General features: G+C 43.7%; 1 protein-coding gene across 2 annotated transcripts in view; it reads left to right on the forward strand.

Moving 5' to 3' along the window:
* LOC122253373 (uncharacterized) overlaps window positions 1–19173 on the forward strand; it is a 40526-nt gene extending 21353 nt beyond the window's left edge. For both annotated transcript variants that reach the window (XM_043016410.2, XM_043016411.2), the window contains exons 3-4: window positions 8400–9081; window positions 16715–19173. In XM_043016410.2, the coding sequence (XP_042872344.1) occupies window positions 8400–9081; window positions 16715–16927 (895 nt within the window). In that variant the 3' untranslated portion in view covers window positions 16928–19173. The remainder of the gene's footprint in view (window positions 1–8399; window positions 9082–16714) is intronic.
* The last annotated feature ends 284 nt before the right edge of the window (window positions 19174–19457 follow it).

The following is a 19457-nucleotide window of genomic DNA, read 5'->3' on the forward strand; positions in this document are numbered from 1 at the left end:
TCTAAAAAAGGTATTTCTGCTTTGATCAGGGAGGAAAAAAACTTGCCTTGTATATTTACGTCAATATCTGTAACATGGATTATAATGATAAAGTAAATGTTATCACTGCTTTTCTGATATGCATTGTAAGTATTGTCTAAAACCTAAACTACAAATTGAAAATGCAACACACACACACACACACACACACACACACACACACACACACACACACACACACACACACACACACACACACACACACACACACACCAGAAATATACCATCAGAAGTACACAATCTAAAAACCTAAATATATCTCGTGAAACCGCGTCTTGCTCAACCGAAAACTATCACTCGCCGCACCGCAGCCACTCGCCTGCAGGACACGGCAATCGTCCCTCGCAGGAGTACGAAAATACACTCGCACCGTCATGCCTCCTTTCCGACGTTCTGTTTTTGTTTCTACCAATATCATCATGAGGATCGCCATTCTGCCCACAGTCTGCCCTCAGTACCCACACCCTCTCGATCCTTACCTCCAACCTTGCCCACCTTTCACCCCGCCAACAAGATGTTTATTTCCATCTCCACACAAGCCTTTGCGAGCCAAGTGCTTCCTCGGTCCTGTCCAGTAATTCACGCAAGTGTACAATTTACTCCAAGCGCGAAATTGTTATTCCATTCAGCACCTGCCACTGGTAATAGCAGGTTCTGCACTGGCGAAACTTTACTAAGCTTGCGATATAATTTGCTTTAGAGAAACTTTGGACTATCAAGCAAGTCGACTTTTAAAATTTACCTTTGCAATAAATATGATGACGTATTCAGGCAGAAAGATTACAGAAACTCATAATATTGCTTGAAGAAGCTTTTTGAGTTGCTGTTAGCACCCTCCTTCAAAAGGAATGAATGATGCTGACAGAGGACGGCAATCTCTTCGAATCTCGTTCCCCCATATCACGCCACACGAAGGCTGTATTTCATAGGCGCAAAATCATTGGCATATTCCCATAACTTAACTTGCGTAGCCACTTCCTCCTCCTCCTCCTCCTCCTCCTGACCGGCGGTGTGTCCACGTCCTACAGTACCAATCAATTTAAATTACACCCCTTCAATGTGGTATCTTTGTTATGCTAAACTCCGCTCGACTTGTAATGTCATAAATTATGCTAATGCTCCTTTTTTAACGTAGGTCTAAAGGAAAAGAAGTCCATTATAAAACTTGATTAAGATTTTGTTGATGTGTAAAATTAGTAGAAAAAAGGGTAGTTGTTTCTTCCTTAAGTGCACAGCAAACACGAGATATAACTGGAAAATCATATATAGAACAGTTGCAGTATATGTGGATAAATTAACGTCGATGGAATATGTTCCTTACACGTAGGGCGTGCAGTATGTAAATGAGAATTATTGACAAATGGAATACCTTGAAGCGTGCAGAACATGGGTACTTTTTCGTTAAAAATACTTATCAGTGTTCGAAGACCTTCAAGTCTTAAATATTTTACCTAGAGGTGTTAGAAGTCCTTCAACTCTTAAATATTTTACCCTTAGCTTTCCTTCGCGCACATAAACTGTTTGTCAGCGTGGAATTGGCATTGATATAATTACAGCCCGATCCTACCCCGAGCCCTACTCTCGCGCCAGCCCCCTAGGGCACCGGCCGAGAGAAACTGGTCACATCCTAGTAATTACTGCTGACGTAACTCGTGTCGTCGACGACTAATGTTGTTGTTTACAGTCAGCTCCTCAATAGGTCCGGCCATAAAGAAGACAGCTGGAGTTAGCCCCAGAAAATGGTACATATCTTACCTGGTGATTTAGGAAAGTTTGATCAGTATGCCACAGATTAAACTTTCCACAGGTTATGGCAGCTTATTCCAAGCTAGCCAACAGATATTTCACTCTGGCCCAGTTTGGAAGCTGCCTTGATCAGTGTAAAGTAATATTTATGAGTGCCAGACTGAGAACTAATGCCAGGTATATATCAAGTTCATTAATCTCATATTCCCAATGCTACTTAAGATGAGGTTTATGCAATTAGCCAAGAGAGGCATTGCATGATTTCGCAATTAATCATATTAATTAGTGTTTCTGACCAATCATAAAGGCAAAATTCAGTTTGCTCCGATATGTATTCACATTTGGGTCTCGAAACATTCGTTACGTTTTTACTATGGTTATTATCATTATTATTTATCGTTATCAGTATTGTTATTGTTATTGTTTTACTTATTATCATCATCATCATCATTATTACTATTGTTATTTTTATTATTATTATCATTATAATTGTCATCATCATTATTATTATTGTCATTATCATTATTATTATTATCATTATCATTACCACTATTATCATCATCATCATCATCATCACCATCATCACCATCATCATTAATATTATCATTACTATTATTATTACACTTTACAAGCTATACATAAAAGAATCCATGGCGGTAACCGTATTTGCTTTTAACACATCCCGTTTTCTGCATATCATGAAAGGAGATTTTCGGGAACAAGCAAAATACGCTCTTAGAACTCCCTAGGAAGTTGAACTCGTGTCTTCCTAAAGATTCAATCAGGAGAGAAATGGCTCACGGACAAATTTCGCAAGTCTTTCCCGCTTGCTGAAGTGTTCTCTCCATCACCATCCCCGACATGCCGCCTCCCTGCCTCCTGGGGCTTAGTCGTCCAGAGATGAGGGTTGGCGGGGCGGGGGAGGGGCCAGGGAAAGGGGGGAGGGGCGGTTAGAGGTGGGGAAGACCAGCGGGGATCTGACCTCTGACCTCTGGAACTACAGTCAGCGCCACCACCGCCACCCGCGGCCTTTTGTTATTATTGGCTTATTTTTTGTGTGTTGGGTTGTTGCTGCTGTTTTAGTTCCAACGTGTTTAGTATGTTCGAAATGATTGTTTAGCAAAAATGGTATGCATCTTATGCAGATGCAAACGGCTCGTTCTTTCCAAGGGTTGTAACACTCGTAGCATCCAATTTGCATTACAGGACGTGTAGTATTTTCTAGTTCGTTTCGTGTAATTATACTCCTCATATACAATACTGCATTTATTATCCACAAGCGAACCTACTACTGCCAGCCTCCCCCATCCCAACCCATTGGCCTCACCCATCCTCGCCCCTCCATTTCTCCACCTCCACTCCAAGCCACACCTTCCCCTCCCTTACCACCTCACCTGGAGGCAACACCTAATTACTGGCCCGAGTATTATCTCTGAAACCTTAACCGTGTCAGCGTCCTAGCTTTGTCAGTCAGCGATTACTTCACTCTTTACGTGCTGTCGATAGATTGTTTCGTGTGCATCGGATATCTGACCATAACAAATAAAATGGGCTTTGGATTTTAGGATATTTATTTGCGATAGTGTATTCTACGTGGAAAATCTCATTGACCAAATGCATCGCTTTGACATCCTTTAAACGCCTGTTGTTCGTGGTAGGGGGGGGGGGGTGAGGTACACCGTGGAGGGCACAGGTCGCAGTGGACATTATAAGAACAAAAAAGTGGTAATTAAACTAGCGCTCGGCATTCTTTAGGGGGCCGCGGGTGTGACGAGGCCGCGGGGCTATACTCCATCTTATCTTAAACTTAATTATTCCAGAGAAATGATCACTGTGCTGAAGGTGTACCCCGTCGTTATCATTTTTATTTTATGATATTTTAAATAAAAGTCCTCAAACATAATGGATCAAGTGATCGATGATAAAATTTATGGGTAAAGTCTCCCCTTGTTAACAATATAATAAAGAATCTATTAAAGCTATATCGCGCTACTTATAGAGTCGGGTTATGAAAGTGGTCGACGTATAGATGATTAATCCAGACCAGGCTTTTGTTTGGTAAATAAATACTTAATCGGTGAGACATCTGAGGCTGCACGACATATGATATATAGCCTAGCCCACTACTTTACGATCCTTCAATGAACCGTCCCCGGCCACTCTCAAATATCTTCGCCACAGTCATGATTTGGGGTCCCCGGTCTGTACCCATAGCAAATTGGTTATTTATTTCCAGGCAGCAGCCCATTGTCTCATCCCCTCTGTGCTATCACGCCCCTGCAAAAAAACTAAATCTATTATAGCCCCAACACCTTTTCTGCCTCCTGAAGAAGGCGACTGTCATTTTTCTTGTGCTGCGAGACTATCCTTTGTTGTTAAAGATACCATTTAGAGATAATTTCACTTTCGCCAAGCATTCTCTGCCTTCCAGGAAACTGCTTTTAAAAACAGTCATCCCGCTAACGAGCCCAGAGGCCATGATCCGACGCACTTCTCTGAGTAGTAAATCAAAGAATTTACACTTGCCATTGTGCCGGGAGAAAAACATTCGTTAGACAGAATCCAAGAACTTGCGGACAAAACATAAACACATGCGAACAATCGGCCGGCCCTCCGCTGGATGAAGCGCCCTCAGCCTCTCGATATGCAGATGATGTTTGGGTAGCCGAGTCATAAAGATCGCTTACTTGATAACCCACGATATCCTGAACCCCCTACAGATATGTCCCCCTCCCTCATAGATACTCCTGCCCTTAGGTCCTCTCCCTCTCCTCCATCCCTTCATCGATAACCTGCAGATACTAGTGATAACCTCGAAGTCTTAACTCTGTCGTGCTGCCCACGCCAGGGAGGCTGGACAATCATCGGACTCAGTGTTTCTCGTTCTCTCTCACGAACGAACGAAAGCGTGTGGTGTTGGCGCGCGTGAGATCCTGACGCCTCCCCTTGTTCTGACATCGTTACTCTAATGATTTCTGGCAAATTGATGCATTGCTCGTATCACCTAAAGACACGACAGCCACAACCGCCAGGCCCATAATAGACTCGTCTCTCGTCAGCTTTTAAAGATAATGCATGGAAAAAACGACATGTCCGTTTAATATCCATGGGAATTTGGCAATCGCTAAGACTAAACTATCTGTTAGATATATGCGCACATATAAGGAAATAACACTTTCTAAATTGCCTAAGTGTCATAAAGCTAACACGCAATGAATATTAAACAAAGATAACTGTAGGGGTATGATTTATATGTATACTTTCGTTCCACCCGGGTGCAGCCGAAGCAACAACAAAACAGAGCCGAGTTAATGGTCATTGAAGAAAAGATTCACACTCAGATATGAATTCATGCAGAGACGATAAGATTGATGGCGCGTGATGGCCAGGTCATGCAAACGTATGGAATGTTTTACCGGCCTGTGCGACGCCTCTAATTATTCTCCTCCGCCACTGGAGAAGGGTGAGGGGAGGGAGGGGGGCGAGTAATACCACTTCACGAGAGAATGGCGATTCGGCGAGTGTTTGTCAAGGTGAAAAATCTCACTGACAGAGCCGTCACGCGCGGTCACTTCGGTCGAGTCTCCAGACACTCTCCTGGGACTCAACATTGACATGCTGTTATGTGTAATGCTCCCTCCACTGGGCCCACCCTCAGGGCGCCCCCTAGGGTAGCCCCCACAACTCCGGACTTGATATTAGTCTAGATGGCCGAGTCGTGACTGGTACGAGTCGTAAGGACATCTTGATGCGGGGATCGTCTGTACCTGCACTTGTACAGTTGCTACTAATGAACTTCCTGTTCGAGCTTAAATGCTGTCCCTTTGTGAAGTATTAAAGAATATTTACATTCAATCAGCGCCACTGCATTAGAGATGGAGTTCCATACTCGCTTCTCGTCACAGCATAAGTAAAGATACATCAACCGCAGTTAATTCTAGCGGTCTCCTGCTGCCGACCTCTCGTACTGAGGACAAACCCGGCAGCTCGTCCGTGGTCCATCCATCCAGCGATCGCAGATGGTGGACGTGTCTCTCCCCCACGTGGCGGTGCCCTGCGAGGCGCCGCAGAGGCCTCCCGGTGCTAACATCTCCTCCGGGGTCAAGGGTGAGGAGACCCGCTGCTCGGAGAAGAGAGTCGGGGCCCTTCATCCCCCAACCGACGATTTATGTCTTGCTCCTCTTTATAGACTATTGTGTCCCAGGATATCGAAAACCTTCGAAACTTCATTGTTCTTGGACGAGTCGTGAATTAGGGCATGGATTTTCGAATTAAAGTAGAAGGATGGATGTTTCCTTGTGTTTGGCAGTGCGAGTATATGAGCCCACGTTAGTAGTACTGAGGTCAGCAGTCGTCATCGCTCACCTGTGAGAAAGTGCATGTACCGACCAGCCTCCTCTCCATTGTTCCAGCAATGTATGGGCCTTGGGACTTTGCCTTTAGCTAAGCATTATGCAGAATAAAAGCTTAAATAAATCTCCCGCTCGTGGTTATCTCGCCGAACACTCCGGTTGGTCAATGAGCATGGCTTCATTTCCCAGACAACGCTGAGCGATGAGGAAAATGTGCGAGTAACAGGTATTACCCCACTGGGTTACCCCCGAGTGGGGACCTCTCAGGTGCAACAAGGTATTCATGCAATGCTCAAATCAGGCTACGTGACTGGGAGCCTCAACGGCGCATTACGAAGGCTTGGGGGAGATTATCTTATACACTGATGCATTCCTCATGACTATGGATTGCTGACACGTGATAAATGAGCGAGATATCGTAAGCCCCGAAATTTATGACTGAACTTTACTGGTAGAAAGATGATCGCGACTTTAAAAACCAGGGCAAGGTTTTTTTATTCATAAACTTGATTTTTAGAAAGGCTAACGACTACAGAATATTTTTCAACTGTCTTATGGACATTCTTTGATGGTTCAAGTAAGATTGAATAAGATTTTTCTGTAACCATGAAATCACCAGATATATACGTAAAAGTAAAATAAGAAAAGAAAACCTCCTGGTGCTATACTGTGTTCATTATCAGACATCAGAAAATTATACCCGTCTTGGCTTCTACAATGTATATTTTAACCTTATTTTAAAGAGATACTGCCAAAGTCTTCTTTGCTCTTGCAACTTGGATCTCGGCCGGGATCATGGGTATTTTCGTGTTTTGCAGTGATGTCTCTCAGAGATGCAAATTTCTTCATTTTCACGACGTCTTCAACGAGGGCTGGTTTTATCAAAGCCTGACCCCACCCAATAGCCGCGGGAAGCAAGGTCGCATCGCCGACTGACACGACACCTGCAATAATCGCCCTTATTTCCGCTTGCCACAGGTGCGGATACGTTTGTTCGTTGCACGCTGGGGATTGTGGCCGCGATGTCTGACACGGGGTCATGTGCGAGGGACTGTAGGTGGAGTTCTGGGCTAATGGCCGCTTTGTGCTTCGGATAACTCGATGTCACGTGCGTCGCCTCTTTAACACACTACCAACTTTCATCTCGACTCATACATCAAATCAAGTGAAATGCACATATTCATGCATCGTACCCAATATGCATCATGCAAAAGGGATTACGCCGTCAGCTTTGCTCGATCCTGTGTAGCTATCAGGGCTGCGGTGATTAAGGGACGAAGTTATGGGCGTATTGATCCTGATGGCGTTCTGATTGCGACCTCAACCCTTCCTCTTAACCTCATCATGACACTCCGATCTCCACGGCTGCTTAGAACCGCCGCGTCATGGCGTCTGTTCAACCAACCAAAGATTATTATTCTGTAGTACCTGTGGGTTCTCTTAGTATAGGTTTTCACTTTTTGTAATGTGCTCATGAACTGCTCTGAGAGAAAGAGAGAGAGAGAAAGAAAGAAGGAAAACACGTTCATGACTCTACGCCTTCATGCTTCTTAACCTCCCATTCAGGTAACAAGTTTACTTCATGGCTTTCTGCTCTGAAAACATCACGCCCTCATCCCCCCTTTCTCCTCCTCCTTCTCCTCACCACACCCTTTTCTTCTCCCGGCGGCCTGTGTGACATGCCACGCCCTGGCCCATACGATGCCACTCACTCATGCCTTCCTATGCCCGCTCCATCACCCCGCCTTCCTTGCAGCACCACCCTCCATTCACAATTTTATCACCATCATGATCACAAGTTTTTATTATATTTTATGGTGTATTTGACCGCTGAAAGATATTTTAATGACTGTTGCATGTTCCTTCACATAGATTTATGAAGGGATTTGTGCGTTTAACGAGCAGAATTAGATTGTACTTCATTCATCTTTCAGTGTGTTTACATATACATGCGAGTACGTAAAGGTGAGAGGGTGAAAGTGACGTAAGTGCGTATGTTTGCGTGCGTGGAGGGAGGTGGTGCAGTTGGTGCGGCTGTGATGGTCAGTAATCCTAGGGGAGGTGGACGGCCCGCCAAGCCTACACTATTACGTTAAGATGCAACATGCGGCCCACCCCGCCCACGCTGCCGCCTCTGCGTCCCGGCGTGCCCTCGTGTGCCCGGGGTGGCGCTAGCTAATGGTGCCTGATGTAGGTAATGTAATGGAAACACCTGACCTGTGGAGCGTGACTAATAGCCCTCTCTCTCTCCTTTCTTTCCAGTTACTTCAGCAGTCCAAACAACGGGTTCCTACGTCATCCTTTAGGAGGCCTCGCCGGCTACAAGCACGGATCCGCACCTTTCCTTGGGGGCGTTCCTACTCCACCCACCACGTCTTCCTCCGCTAAAGATACTGACAAAAAGGTGGATGCAGTGCCAGTCACATCGGCAGCAGGCCTAGGACCTATGCCCCCCCACCCTGGAGCGTCTCCTATGTTCCCTGGCGCGGGCCTTCCGGGCTTCCCAGGGTTCCCTCTCGTAGACATGTCCTCCACTCAGGTCCTTCTCAACATGGTGCGCAACGCATCAGCTGCGCAACAGTCACAGTTGGAAAACTACCTGCGTGGTGCTATGAAGAGGCCAGCAGATGCCCCTACCTCCCCTCTTGATCTCTCCGCGTCCGTCGCCACTAAGAGACCGAGGACAGAAACTTCTAAACCCTTCGATGTGAAAAGCCTGTTCAGTTTGCCGCACGAAGAGGAGAAGAAGGCAGAAGCCAAGGCGCACACCAACAGGTCACCTACACCGCCAAAGCCTCGGCCTACGCCCTCGCCCGGCACGCACAAGCCGCCCACCCCCTGCTCCGACAAGAACTGCCCAAGTTTGGAATCCATCGGTCACTGGACAGTCGATGACGTCTGCTCCTTTGTTGGGAGCATAGAGCTGTGCGCCGAATATGTTGAGGTAAGTTTCATGATACATTTGTGTGTTTTAGTCCTACGTATACAAAGAAGTATCTCTTGATATTTACATCAGTCTGTTTTAAAACATAGAAACGTCTCATTCCCACCCTGAAATCAATAGAATAATTGTAAAGCGTCCCCCTGATTTGCGGGTAAGAATGGAAGCACAATCAAACTGTCGCCGCCGGTAAAAGCGAGTCTTATCCAAACATGGTGTCTATCATTTACTAAATTCCTATGGTTCTCTGTAAGTGTCCGCGGAACAAAAGCACCCCTTTGTGCCATCCCCGGGCTATGACCACAGAACCTCGTAATGTCACAGCTAATACGTGTTTCTATCGACGATGCCATTACCATACATCTCGTCTTGGGGTTTATCAAAATCATATCCGTTTTCTTTTTCTTTAATCTAAACCTGTCATAACTCCCAAGGCTTACTGAATACATACCAGAGTTAAATGAGAGCTCAGACATCATTAAGCATCATGGGAAGAGATCAAATAATCAAGGCATTTAACCCCCAACCGACTAAGGTATGTGAAGGTTGGCAACCAGTCCCTCCGCGTACTGGCCAGGTGATATTACAACCATTACCTTCACGGGCGGAGCGTCCCTGTCATTACCACCGGCCCCGTTTGTTTCTCCTGGCCGCCGCGACATTCCATGACACGGAGCCTGCCACGACCCAGCGAAGCTTCTCTTTAATGGTCGCTCTGTGCTCCGGTCTTATCAGTTCACGCATTCGTCATTTTAGGAGTAGCGAATTCCACAGTTGATGTAAAAAAAAAAATAATAATAATAATCAAGGTGTGTAATAACCAGACTTAAAAAAGAGTGATTGATTTAATAACACAATAAGGGAATAGCCATATATGTACAAACTATCTCTCCGTTACCACAGCTAATAGGTCTTCCTCTCGTCGTAAAAGGACCAGGCTTTCGTCAGCCCATCAATATAACCGGAGATTAATTTCTTAGGACCAATAGGCCTAAGATGATTTATTACTCAAATCTGTATGTGTTTGGGAGCGGCACTGCAGGTGTGGGTCGCGTAATGTTACATGTAATGAGTACTGTGGCTTAGGCTCGGGGGAATCGGTAAGATGAATGATAGATCTGATAAATTCAAATGGATTTTATGTGTATGTGTGTGTGTGTTTGTGTGTGTGTGTGTGTGTGTGTGTGTGTGTGTGTGTGTGTGTACATATATATACATATGTATGTATATATATAAGTATATATATATATATATATATATATATATATATATATATATATATGTGTGTATATATATATATATATGTACGCACACACACACACACACACATACACATAGCATATTACCTTAAATTTGATCATGTGCATAGGCTCAGCATCATTGAATCTATCAGAGAAACATGGCATCGAAATCAAACAAAAACGAAATGAAATGAAAATCAATATTATCTCTCCAGTATCTTAGAATCTCCCTCCCCTTCGCCCTTCTTCTTCCACAAGCATGAGTGGTCAAAGGGCCCTCGTCTACGCCCATAATATGATGAAGAAGGGCGGAGCGAGACAGGAATGGCCGAGTTAAGTATAAGCGTTAATGAATGGGTTATTGAAAGGCAGAACATGACATTCGAGGCGTAAGGATGGCGATGCGTCGAGCAATTAGCAAGATTTCTTGTAATGAATAGCGTCCATTAGTTGCGGTTTCTTTACCTGAAGAAAATTGAATTACGTGGATAACTTGAAAGATACTGACGGAATTGAGTATGAAGGAAAATCAGAACGTGTCTTCCACTATTGCCAAATGGCCTATAACCTTCCTTGAATTGGCGTGAGAGAAAGTAAAAAAAGAAAAAAAAGAAAAAAAAACGCTGAAGTCTGTAAATAAAGATGTAAATTGCTACAAAAGGTCCACGTTAAGGTTGACGTCGATGAGGACATTTATAGGCCCACCTTGGCAATAAACGAGGAGAGAGTTCCCGAAGGCCTAACTTGACAATAAAAGGGGCCGAGTGGGAAGGCGTCGGGGAGGCCTACCTTAGCGATAACGCAGGTGAGAATCACGTAGCATCAGCGATAACCCGAGAAGGGCGGTGGCGGGGGAGCGGCGGCCGTGGTAGGGAGGGATATCTACAGAACCCATTAAGAGAAGGGAGGGACCGCCATCTCGGAGGCCCGGACGCCGCAGCGTAATGAATCCCGCATGTAACGACGCCTCCTCCGCCTACTGTTCTAGGCCTACGCATCTCATTACATATTCTGGACTATTGTTTGCGGTAAACGTCGGCTCTTGTTCGGGCAAGGGTTGCCTGTCCACCGCGCCGATTGTGATGCGCGGCCGGTTAGGGGGAAGGTGCTGCGGACGTCGTGATTAAAATGATTTTAGTTACAGTAATTAATAGTTACCGAAGACTAACGTGCCTGGGTTATGATACGGGCTAGGGAAGGCTAATAGCTTCTGCTATAGACCGCGTACCCATGAACCGAATATATGAATATACTTTATCAGTATCAGTGAACAGTCCAAAGGAAAGTGAAATCTGAACTCTTTTATTGACTACTTGACAACAGAAAACCATCAAAGAAGCATCCCGAATTTTTTAAAAGCTGTAGTATTATTATTCCTTCACTTGCGATATTTTATCAACATTATCAGAAGCGTGATCTAGCCCAGAATACCGCTAGTAATTAAATAAAATCGACTTCTGGCGCGGGATGATTCTTTATCATGTAAGCTCGACAACTTAAAAGATGCTTGCTTTATCTCACCGAATTTTACCAAAGGAATTTTGTTTATAGTCTCGGGTGAAGAACCCACGAGCAGGGAGGAGGTCACGATGTTATTAGGGAGATAAAAACATTGTTAGCGCTGCACCGGGAGCTTCGGTTCATGCTGGATAAGGAATAGAAGCTCCCGCTGAGACTGATAAAGCACCTGCACTCCAGCGTTATCAACTGCGTTCACTTTCCTCTCCAAAGAACTTGCCAAATCTTAATTAATATTTCCCTTATCGAGATTTAGAGACCTATGTTCATCATATATGCTACCTGAATGTTCAACGGGACTAATTTTGCAAGGTTCTTCAAGAAAATCTTACGTTAACATTTTTCATGGTGCTGGGCCTGCTTCAGCAGTCGTGGGGACGATGAGGAGATACCATCAAGGGGGGCCACGGCAGGTCATGCTCCCATCCCCCTCTCCATCTACCCAACCTTGCCCCTTCACATGTTAGCTCCTCTGTACTTGTCAAATAAAATATAAATATTTCCTCGCATCCTCGATAACATCGGTAAACAATCGGCATTCGAACATTTCTTCTGTGTTTATTGTTGCTATTTATAAATTGAAAAATCCTTCGGTTATTGCCATGCACACCTGCACGTGAAACACAGCGTGAGCAGAGAGCTAATTAGAACTATGACGTCTCACGAGGGAGACCTCAAGCGTCGGCCACCGCATTGGGCCCTTTGACCCGCCGGCTCGGGCGCTGTTTACGTGGGGTCTGTGAGAGCCGAGTGAAGTGTGCATCGCGAGGCCTGCTCTGACAGTACCTCCACGCCGAGGTAAATACAAGGTTAAGACGGACTTCGCGGGCTCTATTATGGCGTTTTAAGGATGTGAAAAACACCATAAGAATGTGATTAAGGCGTTTTAAAGGATTATCTTGCGCAGTCGTGATATGAGATTCGTGAGCAGCGCTGATGTTGGACATGGATTAATTCTGACAAGTTTATAACTGTGGGTATTTAACACTGGGTCTTAGAGATAGTATCATCGCTCCGAGAAATACGAGGCACCCAAAGGAGATCTCTCCTATTGATAGGAATGAACCTGAAGGGTCATTTGCCGTATTCCTTAGGCATACATAGTTATTAAAAAAAAAAAGACGGTCAGACGAGGTAGATTAGCAATGCGAAAAAAATATTAAAGAAAACTTTCAATAACTACTCACATGTTATTGTTCCTGCTATCATCAAGGAAACAATGGCAGTCAGAGAAACAATAGTTCAATTAATAAGTTATGTGTTCAAAGATAGCCATCGGGACGAAGGCCAAAATCGTGCGTCAGGTTGCTGGGTCGAATGCTCTCCCGAGCGCAAGCGATTTGTCGACTGGTGAAACTACCTTACCTTTTGTCTAGGGTCTAGACATTTAACATCAGTCTTGCAGTTTGAATACGCTGCTATTACATCATTCATGCTTTTTGTGAAGAGACATCACTGGAGGTATTTAGTCGAATGTATTCTTGGCATGCGAGTAATGTAGGTGTTTCCGTTGGTTAGAATTTCTCAAGGGCACACAGAGAATATCTTGCTTTGTCTAATATTTTCATGGAACTGACGTTAATATCAGCTCATTGCAAGTGTTGAAATATTACACATTTTACACATAATTTTACGTCGCCATTAACAAAAAATACTCCGACGTCCGACAACAAAACTGCCTTTCCTTCGATGACTACCTGCTAGCCTGGTCACCCCCCCCCCCTCTCCTGACACCCCCTCCCCATTCCAATCTCTCAGAGACCCACCGGGGCCTCCCTCTGCAGCAGTGGTTAAGGGTTCTTAAGTGGCTCCGTGATGACCCCGAAGAGTGACCCCACTTTGACCTTCTGTCCCGACGCTGACCCAGTCGGAATCTTCCCTCTTTCTCTCCCCCCGTGACCAAAGGTGGAAAAGGGCGTGTATTATTTATGTTCATTATGTAGTCGACCTGAATGATGCTTTGTGTTAGAAAGAGACAGAAAAAAGCGAAGAGGGAGGACGGCCGAGCCATTGTTTGAGCGCTGGCCGATTAAGGAAGAAGGATTCCGATGACGGTGATAGGAAAGAAAAAAATCTCTCGATAGGTTGGCCTCATCTCGACTGACATTTGTATTGACGTTGGCAGCAATATAATGCATAAATGCATACTCAATCACGAAATGATATATATCATTATATGCCTTCGTCTGTTTCAAAATACACTTTGATACCGAGAAGGGCGTCGTATAAACGTCGAGAAAAAACAAGACAAAAAATGAAACAATATCGAGCACCCCCAACCTCCCGAAAGTCATTCGTGATGACATGGCGATGACGTGATGACCTGAATCAACAAAGGGCTGGTGTCTGCAGCTCGCCCGGTGATGAAGGGGCAGATACTATCAGGATTTGAGCAACTGATGAATACATCATCATATATTGACCTCCGCCCAAGACGAATATATCATGGATCAACAGCCACGTCTGCCAGAAGTACGATGATCTGTATAATGACGGGTGACGAGCATCAGGGCATATGAATATAGGCATTCGCGTAATATTGAATTTATGTAAATGTTCTTGGCGAAGCCTTCTCATTAGCGGTGATCACAAAATACCAGTGGCTGCAATAATGACATTGATCATAAAAAAGGAACAATCAATATAAAATAACAAGTCTTAAATTTATAAAGCAGTAATGCTATTCGATCAAAACATCCGCATCTTCATAATCACCATTACGATAATGTCGATAAAACTCACCAAACAAGAATAATAGCGACAAAGATAAGAAAGATGGTTCTCATTCGGAGCTCGACTGCCAGAGCCTCTTGTATGAATAAGAGTATTCGATCAGATTCTGCGATACCCAAGGGGACTCGCACGACGCTGCTGCATCCCGGCGCTCGTCTCTGCTCCTCCTGCTGTCATTGATTTGTGGTCATGGCTTCCCTCTTACCTCAATCATTCTCCCGCTGTCACCGCTGATCCCTCGTCAGCCACGGGTCACCTTGTCAGCAGCGAGGCGAGGCAGCAACAGCAGATGTCGTCCGTGTCAGGAGGTTCGGGGTCAAGCCTTTCAGAGTCTGACGTGACTCGCTAGGTTCACCCGCTCCCACCGCGGTCACGAGCTTATTTTTAACAAATCGATCCCACGATTCATGACCAGGATGCTGCCACGCTTTTTAATGCTCTTGTGCTGGGCCTTTATTTAGAAAAGTGGATGCTGGATAATAATGTTTCGCTTCTCATCTAATACCTACTGCAGCAAATTCTGAAGAAAAAAAGAAAGTTTCTTGCATGGGAAACTATCATTTTTCTTTCGTTTTGTCGAAGCATTTTTTGTTGTTGTTGTGTTAGAGCCAAAGAAAGTAAACAATTAGGTATTCTCTCCAACAAACATGAGAATGATGTTTATATCGGAATGGTATACCATTGGCTAACAAACACTGATCACGTGATCTTCGCCAGCCAATGAGGGCATGAGTTGAGGGCGGGCTCGGCAGCACGACCCGACGATCAGTAAACCAAGCTACTGGGGTCCTGCGTGAAAATTACTATCATATAGCATGCAACAACGTTACCTCCCTCGACCTCACCGGGGTGCTTGAGCCCTCGGATGCCCCCAGGCGGTCGGGCATCATGGACAAGGATTGTTTATTTTTGGTTACGTATCACGCCACACGGGTGGAATCATTTCTTCTCCGGCGTTTTGGTTCTTTGTAGAAATTGCGAACTTTTTTACCGTTCTCCATTTTTTGCTTATTATTTTCGACACTGACTTGAAGCACAATAACACGATATAAACTTAAGTATTTCATATACTGTCGCGATGAGCATTTTTATATAGCTGACGTGATAGATGAAAGTGCTTCATCATTTGTGTCTTGGGGTGATAGGTACATCACGGAGACGAGGTAGGCAGACACGTCATGAACAAATTTGTAATAAATAAATTCTGATGATCAGGGAGTCTCATTCTGCACACACCTAAAATACCTTAAGCCAAGTCCCCCGCCACGGCAGGGAGAGGCGGCGATCCCTGGAGAAAGCGGCTTGCCATCGCCCTTCTGACGGATGGCGGGGGTTTTGCCATTTGCTCCATCTCCTTTGCTTCGTGAGCGGTGCGCACCTGCCTCTTTCGGAATCCCCGCGCTTAACTTTAATATTTGTGCAAGGAAAGATACCTTCGATTGCGCAGACGGAATATTCATGATCAAACATTTCCTTTACTTTACCTCGCCGGCAGTCATAAAACACACGGACATCGCACGAGCCATAAAACAAAACAGCACCACACAAACCATGATAACATATCCCCCGCCTTTCCTACTGTCGTTTTTATATGTTTTGAAACCCTTGCCTCAGTCGGTGCCAGGCCATCTGTATGCAAACTGGCGCAGACGCTTGTACTACAACTTGAGAGAGAGACATTGACACGAAACATTGCCTATCATCCCTATGCTTGTAGAAAATCTTAAATTGTGCTTTAAAAGTTATTGTCATTTTTTCATCTCATGGATGGCTTTTTATCGTGTTTTATCATCATTATTACCATTATCATTTTTATTATTATTATTATGATGATGATGATTATTATTATTATCATCATCATCATCATCATTATCATTATTATTATTACTATTATTATTATTATCATTATCATGTTTTTATTTTATTGTTATCATTATTAATATATTTTTATTATCAAAATGATAATAGTAATAACAATCATTATCATTATCATTTTTCCGGCGTTGTATTTTATTAATTGACCTTTGAATACGTGTGATAATACATCAAAACTAGACTATCCTAGCATCCATCATTGCCGAGCCCCTACAATTACTGTGCTGCTCAGATACATCCACTAACCGGTGCTTCTCTTTCTCCCTCAGGCGTTCCGTGAGCAACGAATCGACGGGTCTGCCCTCCCGCTACTGACGGAGGAGCATCTTACTTCTAGCATCAACATGAAACTCGGTCCTGCTCTCAAGCTGCGTTCCGTGTTAGCACGACGCTTAGGTGCTTGCAATGTGTGTCTGCACTGCGACCACTGCCACACGCAAAGTCAGGAGCGGCGGCCGGCGTCCGCTTCGTCAGGGCAATAGTCATGGCCCTCCTGGCACGACACACTGACGCCCCGACTAAACCCGAAGGGCATCTTTAACATTGCCTCGATGGTACCTAAGTAACGATGGAACAGTGGGACATACGTGCCTTCTGACATGAACACAAGCCGAAAGAATCACCTCAGGACATCACTGCGAGGCTAAAGAAATTTCACCTTCCCTCTCGCAACTCGGAGAGAAAGGTGACCACTCCTATTTGTAACGCGGCGTCTTCGACTGTTCCGGCGACAGCATGTGACCAACGGAGAACTATAAACTTTACATAAACCAATCTTCATGTCAATGAAGTAAAATGAAAAAAAAACTTGTGTTGAACTACCATGCGATGGGTGGATTCTCATTCAAGTAAAGAACTTTGAAGTGTTTATGTAACTGGAAACTTACTCCGCAATTTAACAGAAAGTCACTTAAAGACTTTAACTTAGTTAAGTGCAGTCCAATGAGGACAAATAATGAAGGTGCTCTTACCTGTAGATGTTTACTGACAGACAAATTATAGTTGCTGTTGCTTAGTCGACCAAGGAGACGTTCCGTAGGTGCATTTTAAACGAGGCATGCGCTTAATAGGACCATATTCTGAAACATGATTTGACTGTATCATCTGCAAGGGACGAAATAAACCAGAACATTCCATTCAAGTAAAGCCACCGAAGAGATTATTTTGAGTGTAATTCTCATGACTATTCGCACATGAGGCTAGGGCTAGGGCTGCCATTCAACCCAGTTCAAGAGATGTTTCAGAATGTGGCGCTGCTTAGTGCTTCCCGGCGCCGAATGGTTATCATTCATCGCCTTCAAAAGACAAAAAACTCGCTCAAGATTTTCAAGTCATAATAATTTTGAACTTTTGTTATTTTTTTCATATAGATTGCCCATTTTTGTTTCGTTGTACAACCGTTCACACAAAATGTACATTGCAAGGAATACCTCAACAGGTTAGTTGTTTTTTGCTGATTAAATGCATTGCAACTTATATTTTTAGAAATGCAAAAAGCTAAAGCTAACAATGAATGACACGTGCTGTAGAGTTTAGCTTGGAGCCCTCGGTAGCTTTGCAAGGGAGAAGAGAGTGGCTTGTCAGAGCTGTGACTATCTGCGCAGACCACGCGTTTCCCTTACAAAACAAACCTGTCTTAACCCAAAGATTATTAATAAGGCAAACTTTAGTCATTTTGATGGTAGAGGCATATAGATGGTTCAGTATTTATTTGTGTATGACTTTGTGCAGCCTGTGTTGTAATTAAAAGGGTAGTCTGTAAAATGTACATATTCTATTGTTAACTTTGTTTACAGCTTTCCCCGAATTACAGAGGGAAAACGGTTGAGTCACTTCAGTGTTTTTTGTTTATTTTTTTGTTGAGTGTGTCAGCAAACTGTTTCCTGTTTTCATTGTAGTCACTCACCTTCAGCAATCACTAACAAGGCCATTTATGGATGATAGTTACGTAATCAAACAAATTTGTGTATCATTTGGAATCTATCTGCAGTCCTTTGTAACATCAAGTTTTGTACTGAGAGCTTTAATTTCTTTCCGTGTTGTGCATAATCGAAATTTGTTTTTTGTTTTTTAATCATAACTTTGGGCTACAGTTACATTTAGTGTTGGCACATTCCATGCACCATCGCACCGTAACTGTACCGTCATCACTGCCATGAACATTCCCCACCTATCGTCCAGCGTGATGGTCGCCTCCGCTTCATCATTATATCCTCATTTCCCATTGATTATCACTCACTTGAACGCTGCATTCTAAGCCGCTGTCATCCTCCAGTGTGTTTATAGACCTGTTTTATACGTTTTTGTACATAGACAAATTATAAATTGAAATTCTGAAATGAATGATGTTTTATATTCTATTTTAGTGAAAGAATACCCGGTGGTTTGCTCGGGAATAGCACAGTGTCTCTCTGTCAGTGAAACTACAGCACATGTGAGACAACAAAGTGCGTGTACAAACACATACATGTACAATTATGCACATGTACTGAATCACTGACTCTCCTGGAGACTCGAAGTTGCTAGATCGAGCATACGAGGGGCTGCAGGGTCGGGTGTGAGCAATAAATATATATATAATGAATAAAAGGTTTTCGAGGTTTCATGAAAACTACAAAGTGAAAATTATTTTGTTTGTTTATAATATTAATTTCTATTGGGATGGCTTGTAATACACAACACACCATATTGTAAATATTATAACACCATAATAAAGAGAGGAAAGATATGTATGAACACTTTTGATTTACCTGTTTTTTGTTTCTTATTCAATATTGCATGACCACTAATATCTGCAATAGCAATGAGTATGATAATATTCATGATAATGATAAACATATGATAATATAGGTGATAAATGGGAACATACTACGTAATTGTGATAAACTAAATAGGACAGTTAACAATAATAAGACGGTCAAAATGAGAAAACAATAATATTGATTGTATTAAAATGAAAATATATGAGCAATACGTTGATATTAAAAGAAATTATGTTACTGAAATTGAAAA

Source organism: Penaeus japonicus, unplaced genomic scaffold (assembly GCF_977035675.1).
Source record: "Penaeus japonicus unplaced genomic scaffold, GWHDUDI00000001_assembly GWHDUDI00000011, whole genome shotgun sequence".
NCBI lineage: Eukaryota > Metazoa > Arthropoda > Malacostraca > Decapoda > Penaeidae > Penaeus > Penaeus japonicus.